Source organism: Mustela lutreola, chromosome 1 (genome assembly GCF_030435805.1).
Source record: "Mustela lutreola isolate mMusLut2 chromosome 1, mMusLut2.pri, whole genome shotgun sequence".
Taxonomy (NCBI): domain Eukaryota; kingdom Metazoa; phylum Chordata; class Mammalia; order Carnivora; family Mustelidae; genus Mustela; species Mustela lutreola.
Genome location: NC_081290.1, coordinates 272004756 through 272026346, shown reverse-complemented (window position 1 = coordinate 272026346; position 21591 = coordinate 272004756). Strand labels below are relative to the sequence as shown.

At 43.0% G+C, this 21591-nt stretch overlaps 1 protein-coding gene across 8 annotated transcripts in view; it reads left to right on the top strand.

Annotated features, from left to right (window-relative positions):
• The window catches only part of AMBRA1 (autophagy and beclin 1 regulator 1), a 177815-nt gene that overhangs the window by 71787 nt on the left and 84437 nt on the right, over positions 1 to 21591 (top strand). For 5 of the 8 annotated variants that reach the window (XM_059141061.1, XM_059141052.1, XM_059141069.1 and 2 more), the window contains 3 exons: positions 1032 to 1211; positions 15065 to 15145; positions 15551 to 15651. In XM_059141061.1, coding sequence (XP_058997044.1) covers positions 1032 to 1211; positions 15065 to 15145; positions 15551 to 15651 — 362 coding nt within the window. The remainder of the gene's footprint in view (positions 1 to 1031; positions 1212 to 15064; positions 15146 to 15550; positions 15652 to 21591) is intronic. The other 3 variants (XM_059141085.1, XM_059141078.1, XM_059141110.1) reach the window with 1 other exon arrangement.

Below are 21591 nucleotides of genomic sequence, written 5' to 3'. Positions count from 1 at the left end.
GTTGAGTTAAAAGTGTGTGCCTCAGGCAAGTTTTAAGCCTGGAAATTTCTTAGTAATCCACTTAATATATATATATAAAACGTTTTTCTATTATTGTTCTGCTCTCACTTAGTATGTAGCAATGTTCTGAAAGATGGAGGAAAAACTTGAGAAAGAAGGGAATGTGGTGAATTGTATGGGACACTAGACGTTTTCATGGAATATGAAGACACTAAGCCACATTTGGAAGGATAGAGCTCTAGACTAATTATCCACTGAGAATAGCCACGGTTAGGGAAAAGAAAAAGGAGTAACATGCCTTCTGCATTGCTGAGTGCCCGTGTAACCTCTGATGCTCTGTTGTTAGAAATAGAAAAATCTTTTTTTTCCCTGTTAGGTTTTGTTTTCCTGAGTGTATTTTACTCTCTTTTTTGCTCCTGACTATTTTCTCTGTGTTACAAATATCTATGAATAATCCATAGATCTGAGAGGTTCAGAGAGCTCATTTTAGGGAGCTAGGACAAATTTGGAGCTGTGTGGATTTGTTGGAGAAGGACGTCCTGGTGAAGATGGTGCCTTCTTTGGTCATGCCCAGTGTGCCATCTCCTGGCCTCTTTTCTCCTGTATAAAATGAAAGAAGAGCTGGCCAGTAGACGATTGCTGTGGTCTCTTTTCGTTTCTTATATTTTGAGTATGGATGATTGAAGATGGCCGTGAATCTCTGTGAAGGGAACCCTGAGAAAGCTACAAGGGGTCCCTTAAGAAACTGAAAAGGAAGGTCCAGTGTTATCTCCTGAGGAGGGGGCAGCTGTTGAGCAGGTGATGACTGACTCAGCAGCCTCTTTGCCTTCTCTCCGAACGGAAACCCTGGTGGTAGTCTGGTAAGCATATTGTGCAGTACAGACCTCCTGGTGAGTTAAATGCCCTTTATTTTTCATGTCTCCGGAGTTCGCCTCAGCAGGGAGATACCATGGGAGAGCTGGATTTACTGTCTTTCACAGTATTCCCCGCATTAGTGCTAGTTTGTGTTTGTCCATCTCTGTCTCTCTCAGATTATCTCCTGCTGCCTACTACGCCCAGAGGATGATCCAGTATCTCTCACGGAGAGACAGTATTCGCCAGCGCTCCATGCGCTATCAGCAGAACCGTCTCCGTTCTTCCACCTCCTCCTCTTCCTCAGACAACCAGGGCCCATCAGTAGAGGGAACCGACTTGGAGTTTGAGGACTTTGAGTAAGTACTCCCTCAGCTTGCTTTCTTCCCTGTCCTCCCAAGCTGTGTGTGCTTCCAAGTTGACCACTGTCCAAGCAGCAGTGGTTGACATTTTTGCTTCAACCCCCTAAGTTATTATTTATGAGTAATAGGATGGGGTGAGGGAAAGGGGGTTAAAAGGCTCAGGGGCCCCCCCACCTCTGGCAGTTGTGCTGCTGACTCACCAGAGCCTGTGGTGAGAGACAGACCGTTGGCCCCAGCCCACGCTGGAGAAGATGGCTGCCGCTCCGTATGAAAGCAACGTTTTCCTATCCCTTTTGCATGAACGGTGGCTGTGGAAGTGCTTCTTATAGCCTGTCTTCACAGCATCAGGGAGACAGGATGGTTAGTATATTTCCTCTTCAGCAGAGTAGGTATAGAGGTTAGAAATAATGAGAATACCCAGATTTCCCCAAGGACAGTTCCTTTTAGTATCCTTGAATCACGCGTGGGTTCGTAGAGATCCTGCTCCGTTGCCTAAACTTGCTCCCTCCCCATCTCGCCTATAAGGATCCTTTGAAAGTTGCCTGTCAGATTAATGTGGTGGCTTGAGAGGTGATTCCTTGCTCTTCTGGGGCTTTTGAGTGGTTGATTGGAGGGCGGGGGTGAGCTAAAGGAGCAGGGTTAGCCCCGCACACAGGATTAAACACCTCCGTCTCACTGCTGTGTTTGAATTCTCTGACCTGCTGCTCCTGACCTTTCTAGCCATTCATTGTATTTCTTTCTATGCTGAAAGCTTTCCTGGCTTATATCATTTGGCTCTTGTTTGGATTCCTATATTTGATATTCTCAAACATGCAAAATGAGTGAGAGAGAGAGAGGTGGTTAAGACTTATTTTTTTTCTCATTTTGTATTGGAATACGACAGCCTGTCAATCATTTTCCTTTTTTCCCCTCTCCATCTTGACATAGTCTGGGTCAGGTCTGGGATGTTAAGGGTTCTTGCCTCCCTCTCGACCTTCTGTTGCCGTGAGCTGAATGGATAGTTCCCCAAGAGCCACCTTGCAATAGAGCTTTAAGATGCGTTGGAGAACTCTCTCTGCCAAAGACGACTAAGAAGGTGGAAACAACCTTTATACAATTTGCCTTCCTGATATGATTCTTAAACACACTAGCGATTGTGTACTTGGAAGCAGAAGGCAGACTGAATGGGCGGTTCATTTGTCTGGGGAAGATGTAAACGTGAAAGAAATGCAGGGATGCCCTGAAGCAGCTGGAGTGGAAAGCGGAGCAGGGGTGCTGGTTCTCTCTCACCGGCTGCCCCCTGGCTCCCCGCCAGTGTCATTGACCCTCCAGTCTACTCTAGGGTAAGGTGGGTGCATATACTGGTGGTGAGGGGAAAGGGAGTCTGCACTCCCTTAGCCAGGCACCCACCAGGAGTGAAATGTGTTCCCCAGCAGGTTATGATGATTTTTCCAGCCCTGGATCTGTTCAGGGAAGCAGTTTCAAGTACATGCCAAGGCTGCTGGGACTTAGTACCACTGAAAAGCCTCAGTAATCCCGGGGAGCTCTGGGCATCCGTGCAGATCGCATAGCCTCCCTCCATGCACATTTGGAAGGCTGTGTTATCTCTTTGCACTGGTGAAACGTGGTACTGATGCCTTTGAGCTGTATCTTGCCTCGTGACTTGTCCTTCACAATGGAGTTCTGGGTTAGTTTAAAATGTTCTGTTCTCATCTTACCTTCTCTTTCTTCTGCTACCACCTCCTCCCTCTCCCCTTCCTTCCCCCTTGATTTTCCTGTGTCAGACTGCCTCCTCCCTGTGCTCCCCACAGCCCACCTGTGCTCTCACCTCCCTGCTGGCTTCAGCATGACCTGAATTTACATTGCCTTCTTCACCTTTTCTGCACTGACTTAACCATTGTTTCTCCCGAAGGGTCTTCCCTGGCTCCCTGGTTTGTAACAATGGGCTGATTTCTCTCATGTCCCTCCGAAAGTCCCTGACAGGGTGTTTGCCTTTCTTTTGGGGCTGATGCAGACTGCAGTCTTGTTTTTAGTAGCACCTATGGATTAGTCACTTCAATATTAGTAAGTAGTCCAAGCTCCTAGTAAAGGAAGTTGCTAGCTGGTTGATGCTGAGTTACTGTCTGTTCATTCTTTCTCTGTCTCTTTCTTTGCCCTCCTCCTTCCTGTTGTAAACTGAGTGCTGCTTGTGGTTGCTCCTCTTCTCTTAATGTCTAGGTGCTTTGAGGCACAAATGAGTGAAAGATGAGGGAATGTACTAGCCCATTTTAATTTCTCTGCCCCAGTCCTTTTCCTTAGCTTTGATAACCAGAAGGAAAATCAGAAGCTTGTACAGTCATAATTCATAGTTCTTTCAGGTACAGAGAGGCAGGTAAGTTAGGTCCTGGAATCTTCCTGACGCTTAGGGTGCCATTAAGAGAGACTGGTCTACTGGTTTCCTTGCCTTCATAATGCACCACGCTCCTGCCTTTGCAGTCTCACTTCGACATCTTCAGCTTTCTTCCCATTTGCTAAGCCAGGGATCATTTTGCCATTCACTGCCTTGTCCCATCCAGGTGTATAGTGTCGCCAGATTCCATCTTTTTTGGTTCTTTTCCATCATCTGTTGAATGAAATATATCAGCTATAATAATATTTTTCATGTGTAAACTAATTTATAACATACAGAACATTTGTAGTATATATAAATACATTAATATATTTTATATATCTTTATATATTTAAAATCTAGTTTAATCCTTATAATATCCTAATGAGATATTTACTTCACTGTAGTATATTTTTAAATGAGGATACAGAGACAAAATCATACATGTCTGAGATTCGAGAACAGGAGCAAACATATTTAGCGTCTGGCATTTATTTATTTGTTTGTTTGTTTATTTTTAAAAAGATTTTATTTATTTATTTGATAGAGAGCGCAAGTAGGCAGAGCAGCAGGCAGAGGGAGAGGGAGAAGCAGGCTCTCTGCTGAGCAGGGAGCCTGATGCGGGACTCGATCCCAGGATCCTGGGATCAAAATCTGAGCTGAAGGCAGCTGCTTAGCTGACTGAGCCACCCAGGCACCCAGTGTCTGGCGTTTATTGTCCTACAGATCTATTTATTTATTTGGTTTATTTATTTATTTATTTATTTATTTAAAGATTTTGCTCATTTATTTGACAGAGTGAGAGAGTAGAAGGGGGAGCAATAGCAAGAGAAGCAGGCTTCCGTCTGAGCAGGGATCCCAGTGTGGAGCTCGATCCCAGGACCCAAGCCAAGGGCAGATGCTTAACTGACAGAGTCACCTAGGCACCCCATCCTGCAGATTTATAAACCTTTAAAAATGGAGTGCCTGGGTGGCTCAGTTGGTTAAGCATCTGCTCTTGATTTCGCCTCAGGTTATAATCTCAGGGTTGTAAGATCAAGCCCTGTGTCAGGCTCTGCACTTAGTGGGGAGTCTGCTTGATACTCTCTCTCTCTGCCCCCCACCACCACATGCACTCTTTCTCTCTCTCAAATAAATAAATAGATCTTTAAAAATGAATAAATAAAATAAAAACCTTATAAATGTTGTAGAACCACATTTGAGCTCTTGCTCCCTGAATTTGCTGTGGAATAAGACTATCTAGATTTCTCTTTAGGGAGGTTAGCTTTGAAGTTTGGTCACCGTCAGGTTAAATTTTTATTCTTTTGTGGTCTGGATTAATGGCCCATCTACTCAGGCAGGCATCTTCTCCTGCCATTCATCTCTCTCTATAGCCAGGATTGAGACTGCAGGGTCCCTGTGTTTATCAGAATGCACAAACAGGACATCCAGAAACCCGCTGTCAGAAGGTCTGTCCTGAAGCCTTCAGCATTTGTCTTTGCATAAAGATGTTCACAAGCAGGGTAAAGGTGTGGCTGCCCCTGACACTGCTGTCTGCCTGCTTTTGAGCCTAGACCACCTGCTAGAATGTAGAAAGCAAATAACCGTAAGGCAAAATGCCATTTTAATTTTCACCATCCCTTTGGAAACAGAGGGAGGCTTTTATGAAGCACTGTGGTTAAGTGCCATGTCCTGGTAGTTGCTGGGGCCTGCACAAAAGGTGGCATGTGTCTTTTGTTTATTATCCTCACCTCCTTCCTCCTGATATCTCTTCTTCTAAATGTAATTATAATTCCAGAATCATTCCCACCCTTCTTGTGTCTTTTTGAACTGCTTTGCCTTTCAAGGCAAAGAATCCCTTGAGCCACCCAGGCACCCCTGTAATGCAGATTTAAGAAGCTTTAAAAGTGGAGTCCCTGGGTGGCTCAGTTGGTTAAGCATCTGACTCTTGATTTTGGCTCAGGTCATGATCTCAGGGTCGTGAGATCAAGCCCTGTGTCAGGCTCTGCACTCAGCGGGAACTAAAGTTTCAGATCGGATCAGTCACAAATATGTCCACCAACATACCAGCCAGAGGGAATTATATTCATTTCTTAAAATTGTTGCTAGCACAGAGGAGAGCAAGTACTTCATTTACCATTGTGACACTGGGCTTACTTTGGAAAAACATCTCAGTGAGAATTCTGGTCTTTCAGCCTTAAGATGAAGTCGCTTTAGGTCTATTACATTTGTTTTCTTTGCTCTTCTAATTTATCTGATTGTATTTGAATTTTTACCCAGAAATGCATACTGTGACCATACAGGCAAAAATGTTTCACTGTATGACAGTCATTTCTAGGTGCCACAAGTAGGTTCTGGTTCCTTCGTTTGGCATGAAGTATTGTGACAGGACCACATACACATGTACAGCCTCATGCACGAAGAGCTTGCCCTTTTATGGTCTCCGTGCTAGACACCTGGCAAGGAAGTTGTCAAAAGATCTTTTTGGTATGTGATGTAGCTGAGGGTTCTGAAGGCTGTCACTCAGCTCTACCATCTGATTGGGCTGGCATAAGACGCTGCCTTGCATTCAATATTTAATATTCTTCACCTGCCCTTTTGCTGTAACTGAAATTTAGCTGAGCCATGGCAAAGAATATATGTTAAAACCAAATAATACTACAGTTATCATCTGTGTATAGGTGAAATCCTGGCAGCAGCTTTATGAGACTGTTATATTTGCTCCAAGTTCTCATGGCCAGGAGTTCTGGTGGAGTGAAGCTACGTGTCCTTGGTAGTACTTTCTCCTGCTCTCTCTTCTGTGCCCAGAATTTCCAGGACTCCTGTGGGAGTTAGTGACTACTAATAAGAGATACATAACAGTAGCTAAGAAAGGGAGGGGTAGGTCTATAGAGTGTTCTTGTCTATTTCATTTTGAAGAGGAGTTGCCTTTGTTCCTTCCTTTGACTTACAAACCACAGGCTCTTTGATATTAGGAATACAAGAGAATTCTAAGGAAACACACTTTAAAGTTATTCTCTTTATAGACTGAAACCTGCTAGAACAGTCAGGAATCAGGCATAAAAGAATAGAAGTAGTTCCTAAAGTGGGATGAGATAAGAAACAGTTCTCTTCCTTTTTATCAGAGTTTTAAATAATTTCACTTACTTGATTTTCATAGTGGTTGATTTTTTTTTTTTTAATAAGGTGGGTTTATAAAAGAAAGTTATAGGTCTTAAAATAGGACTGTCACTTGTAGATTTACTTGGGAGAGAGACAAATAAATGCATAGTCACAGAAACATGAAATAGCATGGAATATTTCAGAAACTCCCTTGTTGATAAGTTTGGCTAGACTGTAAAGTCCAAGCTCTGTGGCAGGAGATGAGCCTCAAGTTAGGATGGCACCAGATCTTTGGCGAATCTTGTGTACCTTACAAAGGAGGTGAACTTTATCTTGTAGTGAAGGGAGTCATTGAAGTATGAGCAGATTTTTATATAATAACTTACAAGAGAGACTGTGATAAGGTAGCACAAAATACAGAAAAGCATTCTCTGAAGGGAAGAGAGTATTTGGGGAGATGTGAGGAGGCTCCCTGGGTTTCAGCTGGGTGGACAGACTGCATAGGACTTTGATGAATTGATGTGGAGAATGAGGGTAGGGAGGGAGATTCTAGGAGATTGAAAGGGAATAGCTTGAGCAAAGCCTGGAGACAGAAGATTTACAGGGTTTGTTTGGGGGGACCCTGAATCAGTCTATGACTAGAGCTACAGAGCGTTTGTAATGTGAGAGAGAAGATCCAAAAGGCCTGAACTGAGGGCCTGGAATGCCTGGCTGAGACGTTTAGACTTTATCCTTATCTGGGAGCAGCCATTACTGAAGACGTATCTGAGGCAGCTCCCTCTGACAGCATTTGTTTGGGTGACCTAAAGTGGCAAGTATATGGAGGAATGCAGGAAAACCAGTTAGGAAGCAGTGGGCGAAATACAGGAGAAGACATTCGAGGACTGGACCTTATGTGTTGGGTGTAAGAGGCCTGGTGTCTTCTAAGAGTGGGGCTGGTTGGTGAACCTTCCTGGGAAATGAGCTTCAAGAGCTCGACTCTCTCACTTCCTGCTTCTCCAAATGAATTGTTGCCCGTGTCCTTTTCAACTCCTAGTTGAGCCAGTTTTGAACTAAGTTGGTAAAACAGCAAGTGACTCCGAGAGTAGCTGTGGTGGGAACTGGGATCACTTGTCAGTGCCCGCTGCCCCCATCACCTGACAACTCTTGTCTAGAGAATTGCCCTGGGTTCTGGTGTTGGCTGAGCCAAATTTGTCATTTGATTTTGGGCAAGTCCCTTTCCCACCGTAGGCCTCCGTGTCTGATCTGTAAAATCAGAGGGGATAATCTCTGAAGTTTAACCCTGAAATGCTCAGATCTTTGTGGGAGCTGACTACCTTAGATGAACTTCCCTTGGGTTCAGCAGAGGCAGAATGATGAAAAGTCTCCAAGAAGTGAGGAGACTTCCTGAGGATTAGGAACAGGATTTCTGGCACCTGGAGAGTCCCAACATATTTCTCAAATATATGCCTACCTGAATTCTTGCTCTTTTCCTGAGGATTTTGAGCCTGTTGCTTAGAAATATAGACTATTGCTTGGCAACTTCAGAATTAGCATTCTTTCTGGGCAAGTAAAATACATATGAATATTTATTATGAGGAATGTTAGAAGAGAAAGAAAAGGGAATATGTATGGATTGTACTTGGGTATAGCATGGGAAAACACAGAAGGAAAGAATTAAACAGCCAGGCCGGCGGGGTGGGGGGAGTAGGACATAACCACTTAGAGATACAGTTTTGTATTTTTAACATAAAGTGTACCATAGGAATATGGAATGTATGCATTAAAATGCATGAAATTAAAGGTAGGATAAGGGAGGAGAGGAATTTGTAAACAGTAATTATCTTTTTCTTTAGAGAAGAGTTAAGCCTCTGAAGTTCCAAGAGATATGTGCTCTTAGGTATGCCCTGTGAATCCGTGGGCCCTGTGCCTTCCTCCCAGAAATCTAAGCCCTTACATGTGTGCACAGTCCTTGGCAATAAAGACAGGCCCTCGGTTTCTTACTAAGAGCACCCGGGGAATGAAAGGACTTGTGCCATCCAGGGACAGGAATACCAGCTAGGCCTTCTGTTGTCTGGAGATAGAGTAAAAACAGAAGAGCATAGGAAAACACTCATTTTTTAAATGGTCTAATTTTCAGCAGAGTCAACTGGGTATTGTCAAGACAATGACCTTTTGAGCTTTTTGCTGCAAGAGCTTCGTTTATAAAGGCCCGAGTCAGAGCCGTTTGTCATAGGAGTAATGACAACCTGACTGTCTGGTCAGGACTTAGACAGCAGTCTGTAGGTGTGTTTTTCATTCCTTTAAATTATAGCCTCTCTCTGAGGCAATTAATCCAAGGCGTTTAGCAAGAGTTGCTGCTGTGTCTCTCTCCCTTGTTCCAAAGACGCATTTTCTTGTATTTGGCATTTGTTTTGGATACGTTATTGTTTGAAGGGTGTTTTTTTTTCCTTTTAAAATCTTTTATAAGAAAATCTTACTATCTTACCCCTCTGAGGGTTAATCAAAGATGCACAGAGTTCGGCAACTGGGAAAGCCATTAATAACTCTGCCAGCTTCTGTCCTGCTGACTTAAAGGCAGCTTCTGGCTGATGAAATTGATGAGGATTTCTCTGGTGTTTCCCTGAAAAGCATTCTGGTGACAAAGAGTCCTCCTGTGAGGGAGGAGCAGTACCAGCATATTTGCATATTCTGCTCCTTACTGGCTTGGTTTGTTTGCTTTTTTTCTCCAAGTCTGCTTGGGAGAGGGCATGCAAAGGGCTGTGTTCCCTTAGGCCCCTGTAAGTAGCACCTTCCATCATTCCTAAGGTGAACAGTCTGTCTGGGTCTGCCTTTACCCGCCGTTCATCTGGCAGACAGCCTCTGGTCCACTCACATTCAACTCATTTGGCCTCCTCCCTGTGAAGCCTTGCCTCACGTTGGTCTTATAGTCGGCACTGAAGTGAGTGGCAGAGTCTGTGTGACTTTGTAAATGCAACACTATGTTGAGTATTTTTAAGTCTTCAGTCTTTTCTTGGAACTCTTAGCACTCTCCCTCTGCCCTTCTCATATCCCATCCCGCTGCAGATAATGCTGTTCACTGGAGCTGGTTTCCTCGCCCAAACTCCTTACTTTTGAATCCTCCCTTCTTTCGAGACTATAGAGTCTAGGGTCATAAGTTGTTTTTTTCATCTGTAGTTTACTTGGAGCCTTGCCTTTAGTCAGGGGTTTTGTGGTCAGCACTAATGCCTAGAACCTTTATCCCTCTCCTTGCCTCACTTGTCCTGTGGTCGAACATTCTGGCCGTTGCCACCTTTCCCCTTCCTGTTTTCAGGGTTTTTCTGGAATGGTGTTTGAGCTGTTTACTCCTGGATATTCTTTGTTGTTCTCTCCTCTTACTGTGTGTTTACTGCTTTCCACAGTTTTCTAGTCGTTCTGAGACCCGTGCTCTCACTCTTCTTCTATACTCGAATTCTCAATGCTTTTAATTTGAAGTCTTCTCTGTATTTAATTGAGCTGCTCTTTAGCTCCTACTTCTGTATCATCTGTCAAGATGTTAAGCTGAGGACCAGCGGATACATCTCCACTCACTTAACATATGACGTCTTTCATGTTGTTGAATGTGACCATCAGTCGGAGACTTTGTGTCTGAGCCAGCTGATCTCATTTGTATTTTCCCAAATATACCCCAGTAATCTCTGAATCCTGTAAAGCCATTATTTGTGGCCATGGTTTGTGTCTTACCCCTGTTTTTTTTTTTTTTTTAAATTTTATTTATTTATTTGACAGAGAGATCACAAGTAGGCAGAGAGGCAGGCAGAGAGAGAGGAGGAAGCAGGCTCCCCGCTGAGCAGAGAGCCGGACGTGGGACTCGATCCCAGGACCCTGAGATCATGACCCGAGCCGAAGGCAGTGGCTTAACCCACTGAGCCACCCAGGCACCCCACACCCCTGTTTTTTTTAATGGAAGGAAAAACTGAATCAGAAAAGAGTTGATTGGGGGTGCTTGGATGTCTCAGTTGGTTAAGTGTATGACTCTTTTTAAAAAAATTAATTAATTAATTTTTTTTTTTTAAGATTTTATTTATTTACTTGAGAGAGAGACAGTGAGAGAGAGCACGAATGAGGAGAAGGTCAGAGAGAGAAGCAGACTCCCCATGGAGCTGGGAGCCCAATGCGGGACTCGATCCCGGGACTCCAGGATCATGACCTGAGCCGAAGGCAGTCGTCCAACCAACTGAGCCACCCAGGCGTCCCTAATTAATTTTTTTTTATTTTTAAAGATTTTATTTATTTATTTGACAGACAGAGATTGCAAGTAGGCAGAGAGGCAGGCAGAGAGAGAGGAGGAAGCAGGCTCCCAGTTGAGCAGAGAGCCCAATGCGGGGCTCGATCCCAGGACCCGGGATCATGACCTGAGCCGAGGGTAGAGGCTTAACCCATTGAGCCACCCAGGTGCCCCAAGTGTATGACTCTTGATTTATGCTCAGGGCATGATCTCAGGGTCATGAGATCGAACCTCGAGTTGGGCTCTGTGCTGAGCGTAGAGCCTGCTTAAGATTTCTTTTTCCTCTCCCTCCCCACCATGCTTGTCGGAGTTGATTGTCGGTTTTAATAACAATGAAAAGAGGCTTGTGAATTATGTTGAAGAAGCCCAGATGTCCCCCCAGCCCTGACGTATTTTGTTTGTCCATTTTTCTAAATTGTCTCCCCTTGTCCTTTCACCAAGCCCTGTGCCGTCTTCGAGCACTGGCAACTGCTAGTCAGTATGATCTAGTGCACTGGCTTCTCCTTCCCTGCTCAGTAGCCCTGCTGACACCAGATAGAATGCTGTTTGTTGTGTGGGGGGAGAGATCTTTGGACTTTGCAGAAGCCAATTGTCAGCTCCACAGTGTGATTGATTCTGGGAAGGCAGCTCTCTCTCAGAGCTATGGAGGAAGCACTTGCATTTATCCCATGGTACTCCTTTCCCTGGCTTAGTTTCTTTCTTTCCTTTTTTTGTCTTATTAACATATAATATTTGTATCAGGGGTATAGGTCTGTGATTCATCAGTCTTACACAATTCACAGCACTCTCCATTGCACATACCCTCCTCAGTGTCCATCACGCAGCCACCCCATCCCCCCTACACTCCAGCAACCCTCTGTTTGTTTCTTTGAGATTAAGAGTCTCTTATGCTTTGTCTCCCTCTCTGGTTTCATCTTGTTTCATTTTTCCCCCCTTCCCCTTATGGTCCTCTGTCTTGTTTCTCAAATTCCTCATATCAGTGAGATCATATGATAATTGTCTTTCTCTGCTTGACTTATTTCATTTAGCATAATAGCCTCTAGTTCCATCCATGTCATTGCAAATGGCAAGATTTCAGGTTTTTTGATAGCTGCATAATATTCCTGTGTGTGTACACACACACACATGACACAAAGACGGCATAGAGAGAGAGTGCACATCTTTTTTTATCCATTCCTCTGTTGATGGACATCTGGGCTCTTTTCATAGTTGGGGTATTGTGGACATTGCTGCTATAAACATTGGGGTGCACGTGCCCCTTCAGATCACTACATTTGTACCTTTGGGATACCTTTCATGTGTCTGTTGGCCAATTGGATGTCTTCTTTGCGGAAATGTCTCCCTGGCTTAGTTTCTAACCTTTTTGAGGCTTAGGACCCTTTTTAACTTCAGAATGTTTTCTGACTTTTCTCATGGTAATTAACTATACTTTTAGTGCCTGTTGATAAGTAGAATATGCTATTATGAAAAGCTGTCCTAAATTCATTTGTACTTTTAAAGATTTTTTTTTAAAGATTTTATTCATTTACTTGACAGACAGATCACAAGTAGGCAGAGAGGCAGGCAGAGACAGAGAGAGGGGAAGCAGGATCCCAGGACTCCGGGATCATGACCTAAGCCGAAGGCAGAGGCTTTAACCCACTGAGCCACCCAGGCATCCCTGTACTTTTTTTTTTTTTTTAATCTGTTTATTTGAAAGAGCAAGAACATGAGTGAGCCTAGGGAGAGGCAGGGGTAGAGGGAGAGAGAAAATCCCAGAATCTCAAGTAGACTCCCCACTGAGCTGGGAGCCTAATTCCAGGCTTGATCTCATGACCTTGAGATCACAACCTGAGCCAAAATCAAGAGTTGGATGGTCCGACTGAGCCACACAGCACTCCTCATTTGTACATTTAAGTGTGATATCGGGGGGGTGGCGCCTGGGTGGCTCAGTCTTTGAGCATCTGCCTTCGCCAGGTCATGGCCCCAGCCTCCTGGGATCGAGCCCCCAGCTCCCTGCTCAAGAGGAAGCCTGCTTTTCCCTCTCCCACTCCCCCTGCTTGTGTTCCCTCTCTCACTGTGTCTCCCTCTCTCTGTCAAATAAGTAAATAAATAATCTGAAAGGAAAAAAAGTGAATTGGTACTTTGGTCAAAATTTGAAGCTACATATATTTGAAAAATAATAATATTCTTAATTTGAGAACTATCTTATTTGTTTGATATTTATCTTCTCCTGTTTGCATATGGCTACCGAGATCTTGTAACAATTTGTGGGTTCCCCAGAGCTGCAGTGTACTAGTCATGAAGTTCTGATTTCATTGTTATTTTTAATAACGTTTTTACTTTCCATATAGTCTGTTTTCTCTCCCTCTCTCCCTCTCTCTCTGTTTCTCTCTCCCTTTACCTCTCCCTACATCTGTAGAGTTTCAAGTCAAGAGGATAGGATATGTTAAGGAAAACAATAGTATACCTTCTCTTTTGGGAAAATAAAGAGCAAGAACTGACTTTTAATGGATCAGCTTCCAATATCTCTGATATTGATTGCTCTGTTAATGCTCAGCATCCAATCCCACTAAGATATAAAAACCTTCCTAGGCATTCATTTCTGGCTTCTAAAGCTCCCAGTAGTCCATTTGAAAGCTAAAGTATTGTCTTAACTTTGGTTCCAGGGCCAGTTCAAAGATGATCTCATTAAGTTGAAGATTATCCAAAGGGAGAATTCAGAAAAAGTACCAAATCAAGCTTTCAGAGGTTCATTTATTTTGTGGAGTTGGTTAAGCAGCTAATTAACTGCACTGTCCAGGCAGTGCCCTTTGGCTTATTGTTCCTTTGATGCCTTAGAAACTAAGCCATGTGAAGTCTTCTTGTAGGAGGCAGTGAGGTATACTGGAAAGAGCAGGGGCTTCAGAATCAGGTAGAGATATGCCTTGAATCCTGCCTTAGCCACTTACTAGTTGTGTGACCCTGGGCATTTGCCTTTCTGGTCCTTAGTTTCCATATCTATAAAACAAAGCCAGTAATACCTTATGGAAGTTAGAAGGATTAAATAGGATAACATGTTAATAAACTTTATACTGAGGGGCGCCTGGGTGGCTCAGTGGGTTAAGCCACTGCTTTCAGCTCAGGTCATGATCTCAGGGCCCTGGGATTGAGTCCCGCATCGGGCTCTCTGCTCAGCAGGGAGCCTGCTTCCTCCTTCTCTCTGCCTGCCTCTCTGCCTACTTGTGATCTCTGTCTGTCAAATAAATAAATTAAATCTTTAAAAAAAAAAAATAAACTTTATACTGAAACTTGGTATTTAATGAATGGTGGTTATTACTATTGCTTTATCAGACCATAAAGAAAACACCTAGCCGCCGCCTTTTGTTTTTTTTCTTTAAACTCAAATGCTTGGGATTGCATTGTCTTACACTCTTCGTTAATGCTAATTTTGCAGTCGCTAAAAAAAGGGACAGCCTAGTCTTTTTCTTGTGTGTTGTTTTTCTTTCACTTTTCATGAGTGATTTTTTTTTTCCGTATCAGAGGCCTGAACAGACTCATTTAGAGATTACCATTTGGTGAATGAAGCTGATGGGGGAATTTTTTTCTCCCAAGATTCCCCAAAGCCAAAGTTTCTCTGTATCTTTCAATCTAGAAAAAGAAGTTTATATATTTCCATTCCAGGTCCCTTGAAGATCTAAACTTGACTTCAGTTTCAGATGCTACAGGGTTCAGAGATCACATTAGCTCATGAAAAATCATCCTCCTTCTTACTGAACTGTCAGCAAATGCTTATAAAGCTTTTAGTTGAGGTATTCCAGAAATGTAGTGTTATTAATGTGTCATCCAAATTAGTAAGCAACCGGGTGACTAATTTCTTTGGGATCTTCACCTAAGTGTAGGAATTTCATTTGGGGAGCGCCTGGGTGGCTCTGTGGATTAAGCCTCTGCCTTCGCCTCAGGTCATGATCTCAGGGTCCTGGGATCGAGCCCACATTGGGCTCTCTGCTCAGCAGGGAGCTTGCTTCCCCCACCCCTCTCTGCCTGCCTCTCTGCCCACTTGAGATCTCTGTCTGCCAAATGAATGAATGAATGAATGAATGAATAAATAAATAAATAAATAAATTCCTTTGGGGGATGTTTGTCTCTCAGGCTGATGGGTGGTTCTGCTTAGTGACTCTCTTATACATAGTTTTGAAAACTTTTTGTTTTCTCCAGGGACAATGGTGACAGATCCAGGCACCGAGCTCCACGCAATGCCCGGATGTCCGCACCTTCACTTGGACGCTTCGTTCCAAGGTAAGAACTGGGTGATCTTCATGAGAATCTGGGATTTTGTTTTTAAACCTACATTTGGACTTCGGGTTCCATATCTGAAATTATTTCCTAGTCAGCCTGTAATTCGGCCATGCCACCTAAAGACTTGATAGGAGATGATTGGCCACAATGAAAAGAGATAGAAAAGTGGCCTGGGGAGTATCCTATTCAAGATTAGAAGCCCCGTGAAACTGCAGAAGAAAGACAGGAAGGAGATACAAGTCTGCAGAAGGACAGATTCCAGAAATTTTTACAATGTGCAGGGCTTCTGTGGATTCTAAGTTTAGTGGATCCCTTAGCCTTGACTGTTGGGGGTAATGGATAGTATATCTCCTTTGTTTTATGGTAATGTTTCATGGGCTTCTCATACGTGGTTCCTTCTTGTAGGCGTTTCTTGCTGCCTGAGTACTTGCCTTATGCAGGGATTTTTCATGAACGTGGACAGCCTGGCTTGGCAACTCACTCTTCTGTAAACAGGGTCCTGGCAGGTAAGGAAATGTTTCTTTGGAATTTGAAAAGTTGAAGGGGCAGGGAGCCAGATAAAGCTTTCCCCTCCTTTACCTATGTTGTTGTGATGGCATCTTGGCATCTGGCTGAAAACTCTGTTTTGTACCCAGTTCTTTATTTCAAGGCAGGAAACGAGAATGGAGCAAACCTGGTTTATCTTGCCCATTCCCACTTCCTTCAAACATCTTTTCTAAAAAAAACTTGTTTAAACTCTTTGTTTCTTAACCCAACAATTAGATTCTAGCTATGCTTTTAATTGAATGATAAAGGTGTCTTGTTCATGTTTTGGTTGGTGAGATACTCATGAACTAGATCCTGTGATTTAATTAGGAGTTTAATGCACACCTCTTCAACCCTTCACTCATCTGCCAGCAGATGGAGTTTCCAGGCACTGTGGAATCTTCCAGGGAAGAAGGAGGAGAGGGGACCCATAAGGCTGGTTCAGAAACTTCAGAAACAGAAAATGGGCTGGACAAGCCCAGCTGAGACAGTTTTATGGTGGCTGACTAGCTTAGCAATGAATGTTTTTGGCCTAAGCTACATGATGTGACCAGGCTCTCAGATGTAGTGTGTGCTGCTGCTTCTGGGCAGTGTCTAGAGAAGGAAACAAAGCAGGATTCTTTCTTTTTCTGACAAAAGTTATTTCCCTTTCACACTCTTTCCTCCACTTCCCTCTCACCTCTACTGCCAACCTCTAAATTTATGTATGTGAAGGCATAATCGGTATAAAAATCAATCCACATTTAGGTATGTCTTTAATTAGCATCTATTAGAAATTTCTTTTCTTTTCTTTTCTTTTTTTTTTTTTAGATTTATTTATTTATTTATTTGATAGACAGAGATCACAAGTAGGCAGAGAGGCAGGCAGAGAGAGAGGAAGGGAAGCAGGCTCCCCGCTGAGCAGAGAGCCCGATGCGGGGCCCGATCCCTGGACTCTGGGATCATGACCTGAGCCAAAGGCAGAGGCCCCAACCCACTGAGCCACCCAGGCGCCCCTATTAGAAATTTCTTAAAGACATTATGTTTCAGAAAATCTGGGCTATGTGGTGGTACAGGTAGGAAGGGATCCGGGTGAGACAGTAACACTGTCAGCCTGGGAGGATGTGATTCCTAACCAAGCTACTGTGACAGCTGGAAGGCCACAGGATCTCTGGTCACTCTCAGGCAGGACTACCCTTGACCCAATGTCAAGACCTAGAAGTCCTAGAAACCTCCGTGGTTTCTCTGCTAGCCACCAGACTCTTTGTAGGCCCAGCCTTGGTTGGGGAGCAGACTACATTCTGGTCCCCTAATGAGCTTGTCTGAGGACCTCTGGCCCTAGTGGGTGAACAGACGCCAGGCCTTGGTGCCTCCCCATGCTTGGTGTTTCTGTGTGGCTTGGCTGATGGCATGTGGAAGCTCCTTACTGACATATAATCACTTAACTGCCAGGCAGTACTACAGAGCTCTTCTCCAGCCTGTGTTCCAGACGTCTGCCTCCATCACCTCACACAGCACCTCCTGTTCCTCTCCTGCTAGAAAATCTCTGTTTCCTTGGCATTTAGCTTTGCTTAGGAATAGCTTTATGTTTATTTCTTCCTTAGATTTAAGAACTCTACCACCATTTCCTGTTTCCTCCTTTATGCCCAGAGGTCTGACCCCCAAAAGGCCCACTTTAACTTATGGATACTTTTGAATACAGGGGTTATGTTCCAGCAGGTAGTTGTTAACGGATATGAAATCTACTGAGAAAAGTTCTCTAGCAAAGAATGCAAAGTATCTCAAGGGGAAGGAAATCTAGATTCTCAAGAACCTCACTCTTGGGTTAGGTTAGCAGATGGTTTCCATTCACAATTAAACCAGTTTCTTCTGTTTTCTGAAGATACATGTTATAGAGAGCCTATTGGTCTTTTCATAAAGGCCCTCAGCATTTGTAGATTCAGGTTTCCTTTGCTGTCCAAAAGTGGAGTGTTCTTACAGAACCTTTTGCAAGCCAAATGGCAACAAAGTGAAGAAGCAATTACCATTAATTCATACGAAAAAAATTTTTAGTGTACCCAAACCCAAAAAATAAGGGCTCTTAGGCTTTTCTGATACCTTACGATGCATCTCACTAATGGAGGCACAAAATAAATTGAGATAAAGCACAGATGTGCTCACAGACGCAGTTCAAAGCTCTGGCAGGTTGATGCTCTTGGAGTGCATGCTGCCTCTAACAGCTCGCTGCAAAGCAAATGCTGAATGCTATTTTCACTTCTCGTCTTTTTTCATAAGAGTGAAAATCCTCTTCAGATTTCCTTTACTTAGTGAAAGCAAGGTACTAATGTAGGTCTTTTGTAAAACTGAAATGGTGTAACACAAACTTTCAAGAAGTGACAGGGCCCAGTGGTGGGAGGGCAGGGTACCTGTGTTTGGGTATGGAGGAAGCTAAAGCCCAGAAGACTAACTTGTCCAGAGTAATACAGCTAGAAGTTGAGGAGCCAGAACTGAACCAGGCAGTGGGACTCCAAAGCTTCCTAGTCTGCCTCTCTCTGTACAGTTACTTTAAAAGACAGAGCATCAAAATAGCATTCTTCTTCCAGGACCTTAATCTAGAGGAGGGAAAGAGCTCCTAGGGAACTTGGCTGATTTCCAGGGTTTTTCTTAATTGCATTAATTCCTCTTTATCTATTTTTTAAATTTTGTTTTATTTTTTAAGATTTTTATTTGTCAGAGAGAGAGTAAGCACACAAGCAGAGGGAATGGCAGGCAGAGAGAGAGGCAGGCTCCCCGCTGAGCAGGGAGTTTGATGTAGGACCTGATCCCAGGACTCTGGGATCATGACCTGAGCCGAAAACAGATACTTAACCAACTGAGCCACCCAGGCATCCCAGTTCCTCTGTTTTAAGTGGTTTCTAGACATAGCCTTTTATGACCCAGTGGAGCTTGCTGAGGAAAATCATTATGTCATAGCACTTTTTTTTTTAGCCTTCTAGTGGATGCAGATTTTTGCTTTGTATTAAACTTACTGCGATCATGTAATAGAGCTCCTGTAATAACGGCTTTTGGAGTGAAAGACAAATTGGCCTGTTAGCAGTAAGCACTCCCAGTTTTCCTAGAAAGGCAGTTTCACTTGTATGATTGGAATGAGTTTGTGATAGTCTCAAAACAATTACATTCAACAGGTATTTTTTGTGTAGCTATGTGCTAGGCACTGTTCTGGGCTACCAGAGTGAATAAGAGGCACGATTCTTGTCTACCTGTAGCTCAAAGTCTAGATGCTTGACCATACCTCAATTTGGCTGTTTGGTTCTTAGCTCCAAACATCAATCAAACCTTTTTTTTTTTTTTTAAGATTTTATTTATTCAAGAGAGAGAGAAAGCACAGGCAGAGAGAGGAACAAAGAGAGAGGACAGAGGAGAGAAGCAGGCTCCCCACTGAGCAAGGAGCCCAATGCTGTTCTTGATCCCAGGACCCTGGGATCATGACCTGAGCTGAAGGCAGGTGTTTAACCAGCTGAGCCACCCAGGTGCCCTAAAGCCAAATTCTTTGAAAGGTGAATAATGCCTTTTTGCCTGGATGAAGCATACACACACCTGCAGTTTTTGGAGACCTGGAGGTGTGACCAGGTGTAGCAAACAAGTCTCCTGTGGGCCAAAGCCATTCAGAGTCATCAACAAAAAATGGATTTGTAGATAGTTAAGATCCATTCTGCCTACTTCCTCGCACATGGTCCTGAGAGTGATAATAGAAAACAGAAGCTACTACAAAGAAGTTTTGATTGTTAATTTTCATCTCTTCCTCTTTATCTTGGTGCCTTCTCCACAATTGTATAGGTTCCTGGTGGCCTCTTGTCACCCATCAACCCATGTCATGCCCCTTCTTTAGCAACACAAGTTCTGAACCTATACTAAAAGTAGTGTAAGTAAATTTAAAGCTACTGCAACTCTACCAGGTGTATTTCTGGGGAACTCAGAGAAGTCTGGGGAGCTCCCTCTGCTGACTTTTTAGTAGACAGCTCTAGCTCTGTGCAGTGACAGCCACTGATAGTAAAGGACATAAAGTTAATGACTGCCTACAATGAGCCACGTGCTGTCCCAAGTGCTTTCCCATATATTACCTCCTATAATCGTTATGGCAGCCCTGTGAAGTAGATTATCCATTTCCGTGCTGCAGGGGAAAAAACTGACATTCAGAGAAGTTAGGTCACTTGCCTGATAGAACACAGTAAGAGGCTGACCTAGAACTTTAAACCAGGTCTGTCTGTCTGACTCATAATCTTCTGTGCCATGTTTTGCCTGGGCTCAAGTAGGGGGTACCTGCCAAAAGTTTCATAAGCTTACAGTATTTTTCTGCATGTTTGAGGCCTCATAAAAGTGAAATGAGAAGCCCTGGCATTTGACATCTTCCTGGTAATTACTGGAAGAACAAAAAACTTCTGAGGGATAGAGACCTGGGTAATGTAGATTATTAGTTATATGTCCTGCCTAATCTTTTTGACTTTCATCCTAATGAGCATCTGTTCCCAGCAGATGTGGGCCTGATGCACTTAATTTAGTGTTTTGATTAAAATCAATGGGTCATGATTTTCTTGCTCCTTGCCACAGGTCATTGGGGCCTGGTTGAGTGTCCTGGGCTATAGATGGCTTTGTGCCCAGTCATCCTAATTTTTCTCTTAAAAAAATCTCTTCTCTCTTTGACCCACTAGACATTCAGGAGTGTGTTCTTCAATTTTCATGTGTTCGTGAATTTCCCAAATTTCCTTCTGTTGTTGATTTCTTATTTAATATCACCATGGTGTATGATTTCAGTTATCTTAATTTATTGAAACTTGATTTATGGCTTAGCACATGGTCTGTCCTGGAGAATGTTACATGTGTGCTTGAGTAGAATATGTATTCTGTTGTTGCATGGAGTGTGCTGTAGATTTTGGGGAGATCTACTTGGTTGATAGTGTCGTTCAAGTTTTGTATAACCTTGCTGATTTTTGGTCTAGTTGTCCTATCCTTTAAGACTGAGGCATTGAAATTTCTAATTATTATTGCTGAATTGTGTATTTCTCCATTTCTCCATTTAGTTTTGTCAGGTTTTGCCTTATATATTTTGAGACCTTGTTGTTAGGTACATATATTTTTATAGTTGTTATGCCTTTGTGATGAATTTAACTCTTATCATTATAAAATGTCATTATAATAAATGTCTGTCTCTAGCAATATTGTTTTTAAGTCTATTTTTTCTTATATTAGTATAGCTACTCCAGCTCTTTTATGCCTGTTGATTGTGTGATATATATTTTTTCTATCCTTTTAATTTTTAGCCCTTTTTTTTTTTTTTTTTTTTTTTTTTTCAGTTTAAGTAGGTCTCTTACAGAAAGCATATACAAGGGCCCTCGAGTGGCTCAGAGGGTTAGGCCTCTGCCTTTGGCTCAGGTCATGATTCCATGGTCCTGGAATTGTGCTCCGCATGGGACTCTGTGCTCAGCGGGGACCCCGCGCCCTCGCCTGCCTCTCTGCTTACTTATGATCTATGTCAAATAAGTAAGTAAAAATCTTAAAAAAAAAAAAAAAGAAAAAAAAGAATAGAAAACATATACAATTGACCTTTGAACAATTGCAGGAGTTAAGGGCACTGACCCCCCATGTTGTTGAAAATCTGTGTATAACTTTGATACCCCAAAAACATGGCTACTAATAGCCTACTGTTGACAAAAAGTCTTACCAATAATATGAAAAGTTGATAAGCACATTATTTTGTGTATATTACATGTGTGTATTCTTATAAGCCAGAGAAAAGAAAATACTATTTAGAAAAATCATAATGAAGAGAAAATACATTTGTAAGTTGTGGGTCAGACAGAGTTACCTCTTTTGTAAGACTTTTCTTTTCCTTGTGAACTTTATTTTTGGTTGTCTTTTGCCTTTTAGATATTCTGCATTGCCCTGGTACCTTAGAGAATTACTTT